At 37.9% G+C, this 14,342-nt stretch overlaps 1 protein-coding gene across 1 annotated transcript; it reads right to left on the reverse strand.

The window, feature by feature from the left end:
* Positions 1-259: 259 nt before the first annotated feature.
* Positions 260-12,196, reverse strand: LOC130099215 (zinc finger protein OZF-like). Its single transcript, XM_056264826.1, has 3 exons — positions 11,846-12,196; positions 1,490-1,649; positions 260-1,319 (listed from the first exon to the last, which is right to left on the reverse strand). Exons 1-3 carry the CDS (start codon positions 12,134-12,136, stop codon positions 334-336), a joined length of 1,437 nt encoding a protein of 478 aa, XP_056120801.1. The 5' UTR covers positions 12,137-12,196; the 3' UTR covers positions 260-333.
* Positions 12,197-14,342: the final 2,146 nt, after the last annotated feature.

Here is a 14,342-nt window from a genome sequence, read left to right on the forward strand (position 1 = left end):
AATAGAGAAAGACACAGGCACACTGGGTTCCCACTTGTTCCCTATAATAGGGAAATTAACAGGCTAAGAGGGGTGTGGCACATGCTTTGCACCTTGCAGCTTAAGGACACAAAAGCTTCTCAACAGTAGGTGATGCTTATGGAACCGCAGAAATAGAGAGGTTACCCATGTACACAAAGCAGAACTGCACTTATAAATGTACTTTATTATACATTTTATTCAGCATTATGCAGATGTATCAATAAAAGAAAACACCATTGACACTTTTCTGAAGACAGCCAATTCCCACATTTATATAAAACACCCCCTTCCAAATAATAATAATAAATTGCTTTATAATTGTACTGACATTCCATTTAATTTTGGGCAATTCTTCTTTCTGTGAATCTGTTCAGTACTGGAATGGCTGAATCTCTTGCCACATTGATGGCATTGATATGGCTTCTCTCCAGTGTGAATTCTCTCATGTCCTTGAAGGGCTCCTAACTGCTTGAAACTCTTTTCACAGTATGAACACTTGTAAGGTCTTTCTCCAGTGTGGATCCTTTGGTGCACTTTTAACAGAGGGGCTGTAGTAAAAGCTTTACCACAATCAGAGCACAAATACTCTTTCAGACCAGTGTGTATTTTCTGATGCTCTTTAAAACGTCCCCTCCATGAAAACGCCTTTCCACAAATAGAACACAAGTAAGGCTTCTCTTTTGTGTGAACTCTTATGTGGCCCTTTAAATCTGATTCCTGAAAAAACTTCTTATCGCACTGATCACAATCAAATAGCTTTTCTCCAGAGTGAATGAGCTTATGAATTTGAAGACTTTTTGGCCATTTAAAACACTTTCCACACTGATCACATGTGAGCGGCTTCTCTTCAGAGTGAATTCGCATGTGAGTATTAAAGGCTCCTTTCTGTGAGAAACTCTTGCCACACTGAACGCATGTGAATGGCTTCTCACCCGTGTGAAGTCTTTTGTGAATCCGAATGGCTGATTTATGTTTGAAACTCTTTCCACAATGATCACATGTAAATGGCTTCTCTTCATTGTGAATTTGCATGTGACCACAAAGGTTTCCTTTATTTACGAAACTCTTGCCACACTGAGGGCATGTGAACGGCCTCTCACCTGTGTGACGTCTTGTATGAACAATAAAGACTGAATTACGTGAGAAGCTCTTTCCACATTGAGAGCAGGTAAAAGATGTTGGGGCTTTTGCTCTTTGAGGTTTTTTTTCTCCAGTTCTGGCATCATGAATGTTCTGAATCGGATGTTTCTTCTCGATTTCATTCGATTCTTCACTTTCCTCTTGCACATTCATCAAGTCTAAAATGAAAATATACATTTTTTTAGACACTTCTATTTGTCCTATGCTATTTTTTTGCTTCTATGGATCTTTAACAACTATCTACAATTCTGTTAATCTATAAGAAAATGTTTTATTCAGGTTTTTCAGCCGTCATTAATGAAGAATCAAGAATGGACAGTACACCAACCTCTTTGTTCCTCTGTATCTTTATCTTTCACTCCACATGCTTCTGAATTTCTCATATCATTGTCCCCTTCAAAAACCTCCATCTTTACAACAGCTTTCATTTGGGAATGGCTTGGATGAAGGTGTGAGCAGTGATTGCTATGAGGTATGGAGGACCAGATCTGAAAAAAAAAAATTCAATGATTCAACAACTGAAATGCAGTTTAAATCTAAAATGAGGCCATTATGTCTGACACCGGACACATAAAGAAGAGCTACTGTACAATAAAGTAACTGTAACCTTATAAAAATATGCATCTTCTATGATAATAATTTTCTATGGTAATCAGGGTTTTAAATTAACTTTTTCGGTCCCAGGCCAATTTGCAAATTGCGGCTAACGCAAATATAATGAGTGTTAGAAATAAGCTTCTTTATTAACTGTTTTATGCTCCTATACATTTTATTAGGGTAAAAAAACAACAACAGGAGAACATGAAGGTGTTTACTATTACACACCGGAGGTTTTTTAAATGACCCGCAAATCATCTGTCAAAAAAGTCTGTCAAAAAATCAGTTCTAGGCTTATTCTTGGCTGGATAACCAGCAGGTTCAAAATAAAATAAATGAATATGAATAGTTTGATTAAATAAAAATGCATTCAAATAAAACACATTCAATTTATCTCCTGTATAGTTTGGTAACACTTTACAATATGATAGTACCATTCACTAACATTATGGATTATCTAACATCAACTTACAGTGAGTGAACAATATATTTTTTATTAATGTTTGTGAATGTTATTTAATACAAACACTTGATCTTTTACGTTTATTCGTTGTGCATTAAATTCTGTTAACAGATAAAACTTTGAATTGTAAAAATGTATTAGTAAATTATGAAATTATACATGTAATCTTATCTAGATTTATTATAAAAGCTGAGGTTTGTTATTTACAGAAACCTTATATTTTAGCTGGTGTCAATGATCTAATGTTGCATTTGGTCAGACTCAGCCCATTGTTTTACTTCTATACTTATAATCATATGTTTCTTTTACAGCTGCAGGCTGAGGAAGATCATGAAACACCCCACCAGCATACTCTAAAACAGCCAACAGTTTCAGAAGCTTTTCAGCGGCAGCAGAAATATGACAAAAACTCACCTGAGGCAAGAAAGCTGAACCGAGCTGTTGCTGAATTCATATGTATGGATAAAGTGCCCATTTATACCGTTCAAAAATGTGGATTCCAGCAACTGCTTCATCACTTCAACCCAAAATACCAGCTTCCAAGTCGAAACTTTTTTATGTACACTGAGATTCCACGCATCTACAATGACACCAGAGACCTCATAATCCAGCATCTCGGAGAGAAACCGTTTTACAGCTGCACAACAGATCTTTGGACAAGTAGAACTGCAGACACTTTCATGTCTGTAACTCTGCAGTACATTACTAAATCGTGGGAATTGCAATCCTGGTGTCTTGGCTGTTGTGGTCTCAACACAGATCACACTGCTGAAAGTTTGAAGGAGGCCTTTGAAGAAAAACTTGAAGACTGGAAGTTGGACATTGTAAAAATGTCAGGCATCACAACAGACAATGCCACAAATAACAAAAAAGCCTTTGAGGACTACACCTGGATTCCTTGTTTTGGACACAATCTCCACCTTGCTGTAAATAAGGCAATAGACTTAAACAGGGTGTCCGCAGCGCTGTCAAGGCTTCGGAAAACTATTTCTGCCTTCACAAGATCACCAAAACTTTCACGGCAGCTGACCAAAAAAACAGAAAGATCTGTCCTCTCCAGACCACAAACTCATTCATGATGAACCCACTCGCTGGAATTCTTCATATGATATGGTGGAACGTTTCTTGGAGCAGCAGCAGGTTGTCTGTGCAGTCCTGGCTGAAGAAAGGAAAAAATGGTATCTGATGCCAAAAGACTCAGACATTACAGTTTTAGAAACTGTTAAAGCAGTTCTTGAGCCACTCAGTCCTTTTACTGATGCACTTAGTGGGGAAAAACATACCACCCTGTACTCAGTCCTGCCATTACTCAGGAAGATATTTGAGTGTCTCAGTCATGAACAAAGTGACTCTGCATTAGCCCAAGAGATGAAGGAAAAGATACACGACTATCTTAAGCATCGCTATGATGACCTGCAGCTGCAGTTTCTTTTGAACACTGCAACTTACCTTGATCCAAGATTTAAGAACAGTTTTGTTTCTCTTAAGGATGATGTGAAGCTAAGTCTCCTGGATGAGGTGAGGAAAATGGGCAATGAAGGAAGTGCATCTCGGGTGTCTGGAGGAGAGTCAAGTCAAGAAGTCAGGCCATCAAAAAAATCCAAAAATGACCTGAAGCATCTGCTTTCCACCATACAAGGGGAAAAGAAAGAAAAAGGAGAACCAACATCCTCAAGTCAAGCACATCTTTCTGCAAGTGACGAGTTAAATGGTGAATTCATGGTGTACGATCAGATGCCTGAGGTCAGTGCTGAGGATGATCCACTTTCCTGGTGGAAAACAAATATGGGTACACTACCCAACTATCAGAGTTTGCCAGGAAGTATCTGTGCATTGCTGCATCAAGCTGTTCATCTGAAAGAGTGTTCAGTACTGCAGGGTATATTGTTAGCCCAAGACGCTCAAGACTGAGTCAAGAACATGTTGATATGTTAGTGTTTCTTTCAGAAAATCTGGAAATGGCAAAGAAAGTAACTTAAGGAATAACTGTAAGTTAACTGTATGCCAGTATTGTTTTGGGTGAAACTTTAAGCAGAAACTTGTATCTAGTTATTTAATTACTCAAATGTTTACAATTCTTGGCTTGAAATACTTAAATTATGCCATTGTTTTTTTATTTTTATTTCTAATAATATTTTAGTTTATAAAGTGATGTTCAGTCATGGCATATTTTGTTTAATTTATAAAAAAAATGTAAGCTTATAAATAAGAAGTGTTTATTAAGTCATGGGCCATGGCTTATTGTTGTGTTTTTTAGGTGTGTAATTTATTTTTATTTATTACTTGTGGAAAAACTTGAAACACAATTTGAAATAAGTATAAAGAATGGCATTATTTACCTCTATTAATAAAAAAAAGTGTGTTGTTCAGTTTGCATGTTTTTGTGTTTTGCTTTGGTACCGAATACCGTGGATTTTTTCTTGTAAATTTAGTCTAAATTAAACTTTGGTTTGGTACCGAAATTGGTACCGAGAACCGTGGATTTTCACTGGTATCTGTACCGAATACTGAAATTTTGGTACCGTGACAACACTATAACCAAATGCTTTTTAATCTACGCTATTACTTCAATGCAAATGAACAAACGCGCCGTTATTTGTTGCGTAGTGATGTGCATGTTCAAGTAAGCCAGATATGCGCAGCACGCTGTATTTAATTGGGCTGTGCCGGTAAACTTGAAAACCGCACCAGCGAGTAGCACCAGCGGTGGTCCGCCAGAACATAATTTTTGTACGTGAATGGTGTTTTACATAAATATTATGACACGAGTGAAGCACAAAGCTTTGTTTACAAAAGAAATAATAGGATGGTAATAAACTGTTACATTGCAGCCATGGAAACATTTGGATTCGTGCCGAATGAGAGAGTTGTGCATGAGCCCATAAATTTAAGCTTTGTATTTTGTTTTGCGATCTGGTCACCCGATTATCAGCAAATTTAACAATATTCCATTAGTTATTCCACTGGACATGGAATATCTTGTTTCTTTTTCCAAATCTTCACTCACGTCTCATCCATTTTCACAGAGGATCTCTTTTTTTGGTTAGCTTTTAAAGGGACACTTCACCCATTTGCATTAAGAGGTCCATTGTTAGACAACCAGTCATACTATTGAATGGTCGTGCAACATTCTTTCATTTTCCCCTGAGACGAGAGAAATCCACTATTTACCTTTTTCACTTCCTCCTACAATGACGCAAAAATCGTCATTTGACGTCATTGTAGGAGGAAGTGTAAAAAGGGGGGATTTCTGTATAGACTACAAGCACAAATTCCCACCCTTTCAAACCCGCCCATAGGGGGTTGGACCTAATGCGCTAACAGAGCTATCACAGATCAGTGGGTGGGACTTCACTTGCAGATACTGAAATCAATATCAGCCATCTTGTATATAAGCTAAGCTAACAAGCACTGTGGAGATAGGAAGTTACGACAATGACGGAAGAAACTAAACATGATATGGAAGAAGAGGATTTTGAAATTCTGCTGCTCGAATCCGCTGTTCGTGGCTATCTTTACGAGCCGCAGTATAGTGAAGAGCAGCTGAGGCTGATGGAGGAACAGGAGGCGGACGAGGAGCCCGGACTGGCTCGAACTAGGCGGACTGATGGTGCCTGTGCTCTCGCTGTGCGCTACGGACACAGATAGAGTCCGTCTGCTACAGAGAATTTCAACGATCGCAATTTCTCCTGGACGAAATCTCTGAATCAGACGAGCACACGGACGTTTGTGTTGTGATGTGAACCATCCTAGTGTCGCACCGCATATGTTCTGACTGAACATCCAGGTAAAATGCAATAATTCACCATAGAGAAAGAAATACAAACGAGGAGTAATTCGCTAATGAGTTTGCCAATGTAACGGGGTTCGTTGTTGTGGGAAGAAGGACGCGGGAACCGGCGAACATTTAAACATTTTAATAGTAAAATAAACAAATACAAAACAAAAGTATAAGCCAGCTGGCCACACACAACAGAAACAAAACATAAAATCAGGCCTGTTCCTTTTGTGCTTCCGCTCCTCCGTGAGAGATATGAGACCGCTGCACAGGTGTCATTCATTGTCACTCGCGTCGTCCTCTCACGTCCCTCCCCCTCGTCCTGCTCGCCACAGCCAACTAACTAGACATCTTGAAAGTGGCGTGTTATCTATACGCATTTTGAGCTATCCGCATGAACCGTCATCTTTTGCGTGTATGTCTACGCCGTTAAATGTCCGAGTGATTCCGCGTGTATGTACACGCCATTAAATGTCCGAGCGAAACGAAGCAAAATGTAGATCTACATCTGGGGACCGATATTTTTTCCCCTAGGATGGTAGGGGAAGACTCGTAAATGGTATTAACCCCAGTTACGGGTAGGTTTAGGGACGGGGTTGGGGTAGGTCATAAATTTATATATACAGTAATGAACGTTAAGTCAACGGCGTTGATAAACACGCTGAAAAGCGATTATGCGTGGAAAAAGTATCATTCAGAAACCGGTATCGAAGTCAAGGTATCGAGATTTTTGAAAAATGTGCGATTAATCTATTCATTTTTTTAATCGATTGACAGCACTAAAGTATACACATCGGGTTGTTGATGGACATACTCTTGTTAATGCTGATGGTGAGGAATTACAGTTGCAACATCTCATAATGTACTTCAAACTGAGTAGCGCATCACTGAGAAACGTCCTGCTCGAGTTGTCCGAGGGATGGAGGTTCGGGTTTAATAACTAGTTCTTCCAATGTTTCATCATCGGACTCGAGCTCGGATTGATATAGTAAAATCTGCGTCATCATTACTGCATTTACAGTGTGTACATTGAATAACGTGGTGATGTGCAATGTTTATTATGAGAAAATTAAAGTGTTTTTTTTTTACCTTTGATGCATGTAAACCTGTTGTAGGAGACAAAATTAGGAACCTTTAAAGGGATAGTTCACTTCAAAAGGAAAATTCTGTCATCATATACTCACCCTCAAGTTGTTTCAAACCTGTATGCAGGGTGGGAAATTAGCATCCGCCACCAGCCAATGGCGGGTACTTTTTCAAAGTGGCGGGTGACTTTGCCTTGTGGTGGGTGGAATGTAAAACATTTTTATTGGTTGTAACGGATTGGACAGCTTTTGTCAAAGAATGCTGTTGCTAAGTAACAATAATGCACTTTTGTCGAGTAACTCATTTGATTGGTTTTCAGCGCTGTGTGTCACGGACACAGCGCTAGTCTGTGCGTCACGGCGCTGAACGGACCGTGACACATATAGCTGAGCTGAGGTACAGACGAAAGGAAAATTATTGGTTAAAAAAAATGGTGTTAAGAGGCCCGCCGCGGAGTCAGCAGTAGCTATGAATGTACAAACTGTTGAGGGCGAAGTAAAGAAAAAGAGAAGGTACTTTTCGAACAAGTGGCGCATTGATGACGAAAGGAAAACGAGGGAATGGTTAGCCTACCTTCCCGACGACCAGTCCATGCACTGTACTTACTGTCGAACCAACGCGTCGTCAGAAAATCCAAAAAATTTGTTAGAGGAACAACTAACCTTTAATTAGAGGCAATAAAAGACCACGAGTCATCCAAGTCTCATATCAAGTGCACTGCCATACAGCTGGCGAAGACGGGACCCCAGGAGCAGAGTGTGGCAATAAAGGCTATCTGCTCTATGCAATCGGCGCAGTTGGATAGAATGAGAATTAAATTTTTTTTGTTTTGTTCATTAAACATGTAGGTAGTGTTGCACGGTGCACCGATACTTCAAAAGTATCGCGATACTCGGAAATTAAAAACTTCACGATACCTAAATTTATTAGTATCGATACTTCTAAGAATGACCGCGTTCCAGATTTGTAAGAGAGTATTGCATGTTGGTGTGTGCAACGCACGCTTCCAGTGCCTCCCTATGGACGACAACGTCTGTGTTTTTCTCCTCATGCGCGTGTGACAGGGCGCGTGAACTGAACGAGCGCAGAGAGAGAGAGAGAGAGAGCGCGAGAGAGCCCCGGTCGCGCGCGCGCGCGCTCTCTCTCTCTGCGTAGCCAAGCGAAAGTATAAACAAGGCTTCACCGTCTCTAAACTAAGCGCTGTCTTGCTCTCTCTCTCTCTCTCTCTCTCTCTCTCTCCCTCGCACATATTAATCAAATTAATTAAAAAAATGTTTTCCTGAATTACCGCTAGGAGTAAATTGTGGTAAAATACGTGCCTTATCTTCTCTGAAAAGCGTTCCGCACATTCAGCTGACATAAACCACACTTTAAATAAACGAAAAAAACTATCCAGTCATGAAATGTTTTCTGTGATGACACAAATCTTGTGGGATGTCCTAACCGCCGGGATAATCACACAACGCGCACACGTCCGATAATGACACATCCAATTCGCGAACTAATGACTCATTTGAACCGATTCGTTTTAATGAATGGTTAAAACAACTGATCTGTCTGAATCGGTGTATAACTAATCGCTAACACTTTGTAATAAGGTTTCATAAATTACATAAAAAGTAGGCTACAGTTTGCTTACTCAAGTGTAAGTTTTTAAAACAAATACACCCCCCCCCCCCCTCCCTGACTACTTTTTTCCACACAGTGCTATCAGGAATCGATAAGAGAATCGTTAAAGAATCGGATCGATAAGCAGAATCGTCAGTGGCATTGATATTGATAAAATCTTATGTTTCTTATGATAACTGAGATAATGCTGCTATATTTATTTATTTTTTTACCTTGAATGTCATTGCTCTAATTTATTTTTTATATTTTCCATTTTTCATATTTTGTTCAAATGGTTAATATAGCCTATATGCTGTTCATATGTTCATTTATTAGGGTGTTATATGATTAGAATGTTGTCCCAGTTTTAAAATAAAGCACAGCAATGATATTTGAGTGTTTCTCCCTTTTCAGGAAAAGTATCGAAAAAGTATCGAAATCGCAATTCTTGACTTGGTATTGGTATCGAAACAATAATTTTGGTATCGTGACAACACTACATGTAGGCCTACAATTACTGTAGAATATAACCAAACACAATTTTACCATGGTCTCGCAGGCTTTTTTTCACATCACTTTTTATTTGCCTATATTAATAAAATATGTATTAATAATAAAAAATAATGTATTGAAGCAATTCAAAATATGCTAGTGCACTTTCTTTTATAAATTTGAATTCCAGAAAAAGTGGCTGGTAAAAAATATAAGTGGCTGGTAAAACTGGGCATCCACCAGCCACAGTGACAGTTAATTTCCCACCCTGCCTGTATGACTTTCTTTCTTCTGCTGAACACAAAGGAAGATATTTTGAAGAATGTCAGTAACCAAACAGTTAACTGGACCCATTGACTTCCATAGTACATTTTTTTTTCCTACTATCGAAGTTTTTGTCAATGGGTCCAGTTAACTGTTTGGTTACTGACATTCTTCAAAATATCTTCCTTTGTGTTCAGCAGAAGAAAGAAAGTCATACAGGTTTGAAACGACTTGAATTTTAATTTTGAAGTGAACTATCCCTTTAAAATAGCATATTAGGGGTACTCTAAGTCTAAGCAATATCACACAACTAATAATTTGTTCCAGTGATATTAATTAATATTAATTAATATTTGATACCACTGGAAAAACTGCCATATATAATGCCATTTAGATATTTTTTAATATTATATCATAATTTTTTGTCAAACCATTGAAATTCTATGCAATCAATATTTTCAAGCTTAAAAGTACGACACATTGTGACAGTAATCCATTTGAATCAAGCGGTTTAATTGAAGTCTTCTTAAGAGACATGATCTTCTACAATAATTCACCTAAATGTTTGCTCACTCAATGTATTTGTGTTTTTACAATAAGGTAAATACGGTATGCCGATTTAAACTGAACGTCCACAAGTAGGGGTGTCATGGTTCTCTGTAAACAACCGTACCATTCTCCAGCCATGGCTTGGCACGTACTTGCACCGTGGTTCATTTAAAATCTGATGATGCATATGCATCTATAATATGGTTTGTTGAAAATAACGCGTAAAATAGACAGACATCGTTAGGCTAATGTCCGTTTCTGTCGATGGATACACATTCTGGCTTCCCCTATACTTTGATCAGTGTGAGTGCAGTTTGCTCTAATATAGTATCAGTCATTACGCCGTCATCACCCGGGTGTTGATAGCGCATGAGTGCAGGTGAGACCTGAACAGCACACGTTGCTATCTGTGTTTAAACTAAACTCTTTTAAGCCTTGCCAATTTAAATATTCAACCTCAAGAAGACGCGAAAGAACTCGCATGCTGTTAGAAGATTTGTGTGTTTACTCATCTGAGGCAGCGCAAGTACTGAGTCAGAACATTTTTTTAAACTGAGATCTTGAAGGATTTGCTATCCTGTGGCTCCCTCTAGTGGACAACATTAGTTTTATGGCCTTCATCTCTGAATTTGGCTGATCATTTTTTTTTTTGAATGACTACAAGTTTTTTAATGATTACTTTATTATCTGATAGAGATGCACCGATTCACCGGCCAGTGACCAGTTTCCCTCATGATCGGCCCAGACCGATCAGTCTCACTTCTTTCTGATTCCAAGCCGATCTGTTTTGTTGCCAACAGGCAATAATGTCAGCTGTGTGTTCTCGCTGTCTTATATCTGACCGTGACACACACCCGTCTCCTTATTTTAATCACTCACCTCATTCGCTCCGGTTCAATAGTGCTTGTATTTTAACAGTGAATTGGATCCGTTCATAAGCTCTACAGAAGTTCAATATTCCTTCTGCTGTCTGTCAAGTTAGTAAAAGAACAAAAGACAAGAGAATCACTCTCTGCTCTTGACTGAATAAGGTTTATAACTTTAATTGTAAGCATTATTCTGCATTTAATTTTTATAATGAATTTATCAAGTGTTGTTTTACATTAGATTAATTTCATTTCTGTAGTATTTATTGAATAGACCCACCTGAAAAACTAAAAGCCATGTTTATTTATCCCCCTTTTTTCTATTGCAATTCGCCTTTGCAAGTTGTTTATTTGTTCAAAATTGATTACTGACTTTGTTTTTTTTAATGAAAATAAAACGTTGCATTGAAAAAAGCAGATTTTTGTTTATAAATACTGTCAATTACAGTTCTTAGAAAGAAAATCGGAAAGAAATCGGTAGGTCACAATCGGAATGGCCAAGAAAATTGCAATGGTTGTATATCTACTGATAATATAGCTACCCACATTAAACTCAAATTCAATGATTATATTAGTACCTTGTTATTTCATGTTTTAACAGTTGAATTTTCAACTTCCATTTTTTAGCTAAGCAGTAATGATACTTGTTAATGGTTATTTACATTCAGTCCTCCTGCATAAGTGTGATTTAGTTTGTTACTGAGTGAGCCAGAGGTTATGCTGCTGCATGGAGATTGAACAGGTACTATATCTGTTTATTTACGGTTATAATTTACAAAGGTGTCTGTCGGTGTTTGTCTGTGGAGTATGAAATGGCCTTAAAAGTTCGTCAACTAACTATACAGTGCATATAACTGTGCGTTGGTGAGCGTTTTCTGTTAGAGAACTCCAGCCACATTCGCCATAGCATACTAACAAATCTTTCGGAAAGGAAATTTGGAAACATTCGCAAAATATGAAGGAAGTGTCATTCATACTTACTTGTGCTGGGTCTGAAGTTAGAGCACGAAGCGTTGGTAATGACCCTCTTTTCAGAGACAACTTTTTAGCAAATCCAGCATTGAACTGACCCTCGTTTGTGAAGCAGTCCGGCGTAAAATGATTTGCGCAAATAAATAATATTTTGACGACTTTCTCTGGCACATTCCCTTCATAAATGAAATGTATCCACTGCATCCTCAGTTTCTCAGATTCCGGGAGTTTATGGAGACTTTTATATTCGTTGGTGCACCCAAAAACAGAACATTTGTGATGCTTTTTTTGCACAGACATTGTTTATCTCCTGCTGCAAGAGCGTGGAAACAGAAAGGCGGTGGGAAGAGTGGGACCAGGGTTGACAGCTCCCAGAAACATTTTCTTCTTCTTTGAGGTTTTACGGCAGTAACGGCATCCACAGTGTTGCATTACTGCCACCTGCTGTCTCACTTTAACCAACTTAATTCGTCCTTCCAGCCCTCCTTGGTCATTATTTCCACATTCTACTGTACTTTTATGTCTTGTCTTCAACTCTTGCCTTTCTTGTTCATGCATGATATAAAGATGTGCTGGTAACACTTTACAATAAGGTTCATTAGTTTACATTAGTTAACTACCTTAGTAACATGAACTAAGAATAATGAACAATACTTATTCAGCATTTATTAATCTTAGTTAATATTAATTTCAACATTTACTTATAGCCTACGCTATTTAAATCAAAGGTTGTATTTGTTAACATTAGTTGCACTGTGAACGAATATGTATGAAAAGCTGTATTTTTATTAACTAACATTTACAAAGATTAATAAATACTGTAACAAATGTATTGCTCATTGTTAGTTCATGTTAGTAAATACATTAACTAATGTTAATTCATTAACCTTTATATTGTAAAGTTTTAGCTATGTGCTCAAGTGTTTTCCTACATGAAGAGTTTTGTTTAGCTTGCGATGTCCAATCCTCAGTCTACTTATTATGACTTGTTCCTTCCTATCATTTCACTTTTTACTTTCCATACCTATCATATTTTGTATCATCACAGATGGCTTTTTCTTTTGCGTGTAGATGCCGTTCGCCGGAGATGTGTTAAAAGATAGTGGTGTACACTAGGATTTTCATTTTAGGGGGGCTAAGCCCCCAATATGATTTTTAAAAAATATATATAAAAAGGTAACACTTTAGTTTAGGATCTAAAGATCACTATTAACCATTTTCATTACGATGCAAAAGCACGGTTTTATAATAACTGTGGTCCCAAAATGTGAGGTAGGGCAAATCAGGGGGTTCGGGGTCTCCCCAAGAAAATTTTGATTTCTCTGATCTACATATGTGCATTTTAAGATGTTCTGAAGGCCAAAAAACTTGGATAGTGGGCAGCTGATTATTTTTCACTCCTCATCAGCATCACACTCTTTTTCTCTTTGTTTTTATCTTGCCCTGTCTCTTCCCCTCCTAAAGCTAAGCTTTGACTGATATAGGCTTTTCATTTTTGTCTGTCAGTAAAGAAAGTAAACAGGGTCAACTGATAGGTTGATTTTGCCTATGAATCATTTTCTCAGACGCGTTTATTTACTGAAAACTACTAAAGGTAATTAAGTTTATTAAATGCATTCACAATATGTAGGCTACACATTTATTATTGATCTTATGCCTAATACAGGGCCGTAGACAGGGCTTTATAATCACAGAGGTCCTAAATTTGAGGTTGGTAGGGGGTTCAAATTTTTTATTTCTCTGGTATGTGCATTTCAAGACGTTTGAAGACCAAAAAAGGATAAGATATAGCTTTAAAACCATGTCAGTGGGCAGATTATTTGTCAATACCTGCTCTCTTCTCATCTCCATCACTCTTTCTTTTTTTCTCAGTCTCTTCATCCCTTTCTCTTCCCCTCCTAAAGCTGAGCTTTTTTAATTTACTAAAGGCTACAATTTGTATTATATCCTCAATATGTACACATTCATTATTAATCTTGTGCCTAACATGATGAAAACGGCTTTGTTAATGTTTCTTGTAAACTAATTATTACATTACATGAGCCACGTTACATAGGCCTATTTTCAGTTCAAAATGGCGAAATTAGACAAAACTATATTAGTTTGCCTGATTATTTTTTGTCATTCGTTTAACATTTATGACCTAAAAAAAGTAAAATATGTAAAATATGAAATGTTAAGTTTAGCTACTTACATCTTATCTCGCACTTGACCGTACGCGTCGAGTCGCACTGTTAAAATTTGCGCTCAGCAGCGTCTGTGAACATAAAGCCCGCCTACTTTGATTTGATTGGTCATCTCAAATATTCTGACATTGACGAGCAGTGACAGACCAATGAGGCTCATATGAACACACACACAGACACACACACACACCCTGTCCTCTGTTTCTGACGTGCTCTCTGCTCGGCGCCGCTGCGGATTGAAGATGAAGAACGCGCAGAATCTGATTATAACAAGACTGAAGCGAACACGAATTTGTGTAGCCTACATTAATCTCACATTT

This window comes from Rhinichthys klamathensis, unplaced genomic scaffold (genome assembly GCF_029890125.1).
Source record: "Rhinichthys klamathensis goyatoka isolate OS25496 unplaced genomic scaffold, OSU_Roscu_1.1 h1tg000011l_1, whole genome shotgun sequence".
NCBI classification, from domain to species: Eukaryota; Metazoa; Chordata; class Actinopteri; order Cypriniformes; family Leuciscidae; genus Rhinichthys; species Rhinichthys klamathensis.

Coding starts and splice junctions, on each gene's coding strand:
- LOC130099215 (XM_056264826.1), bottom strand. CDS start 12,136: ATGTCTGTGCAAAAAAAGCATCACAAATGTTCTGTTTTTGGGTGCACC. Junction 1,650..11,845: donor TAACTTCAGACCCAGCACAA/GTAAGTATGAAT, acceptor TTTTTTTTTCAG/ATCTGGTCCTCCATACCTCA. Junction 1,320..1,489: donor AGATACAGAGGAACAAAGAG/GTTGGTGTACTG, acceptor TTTTCATTTTAG/ACTTGATGAATGTGCAAGAG.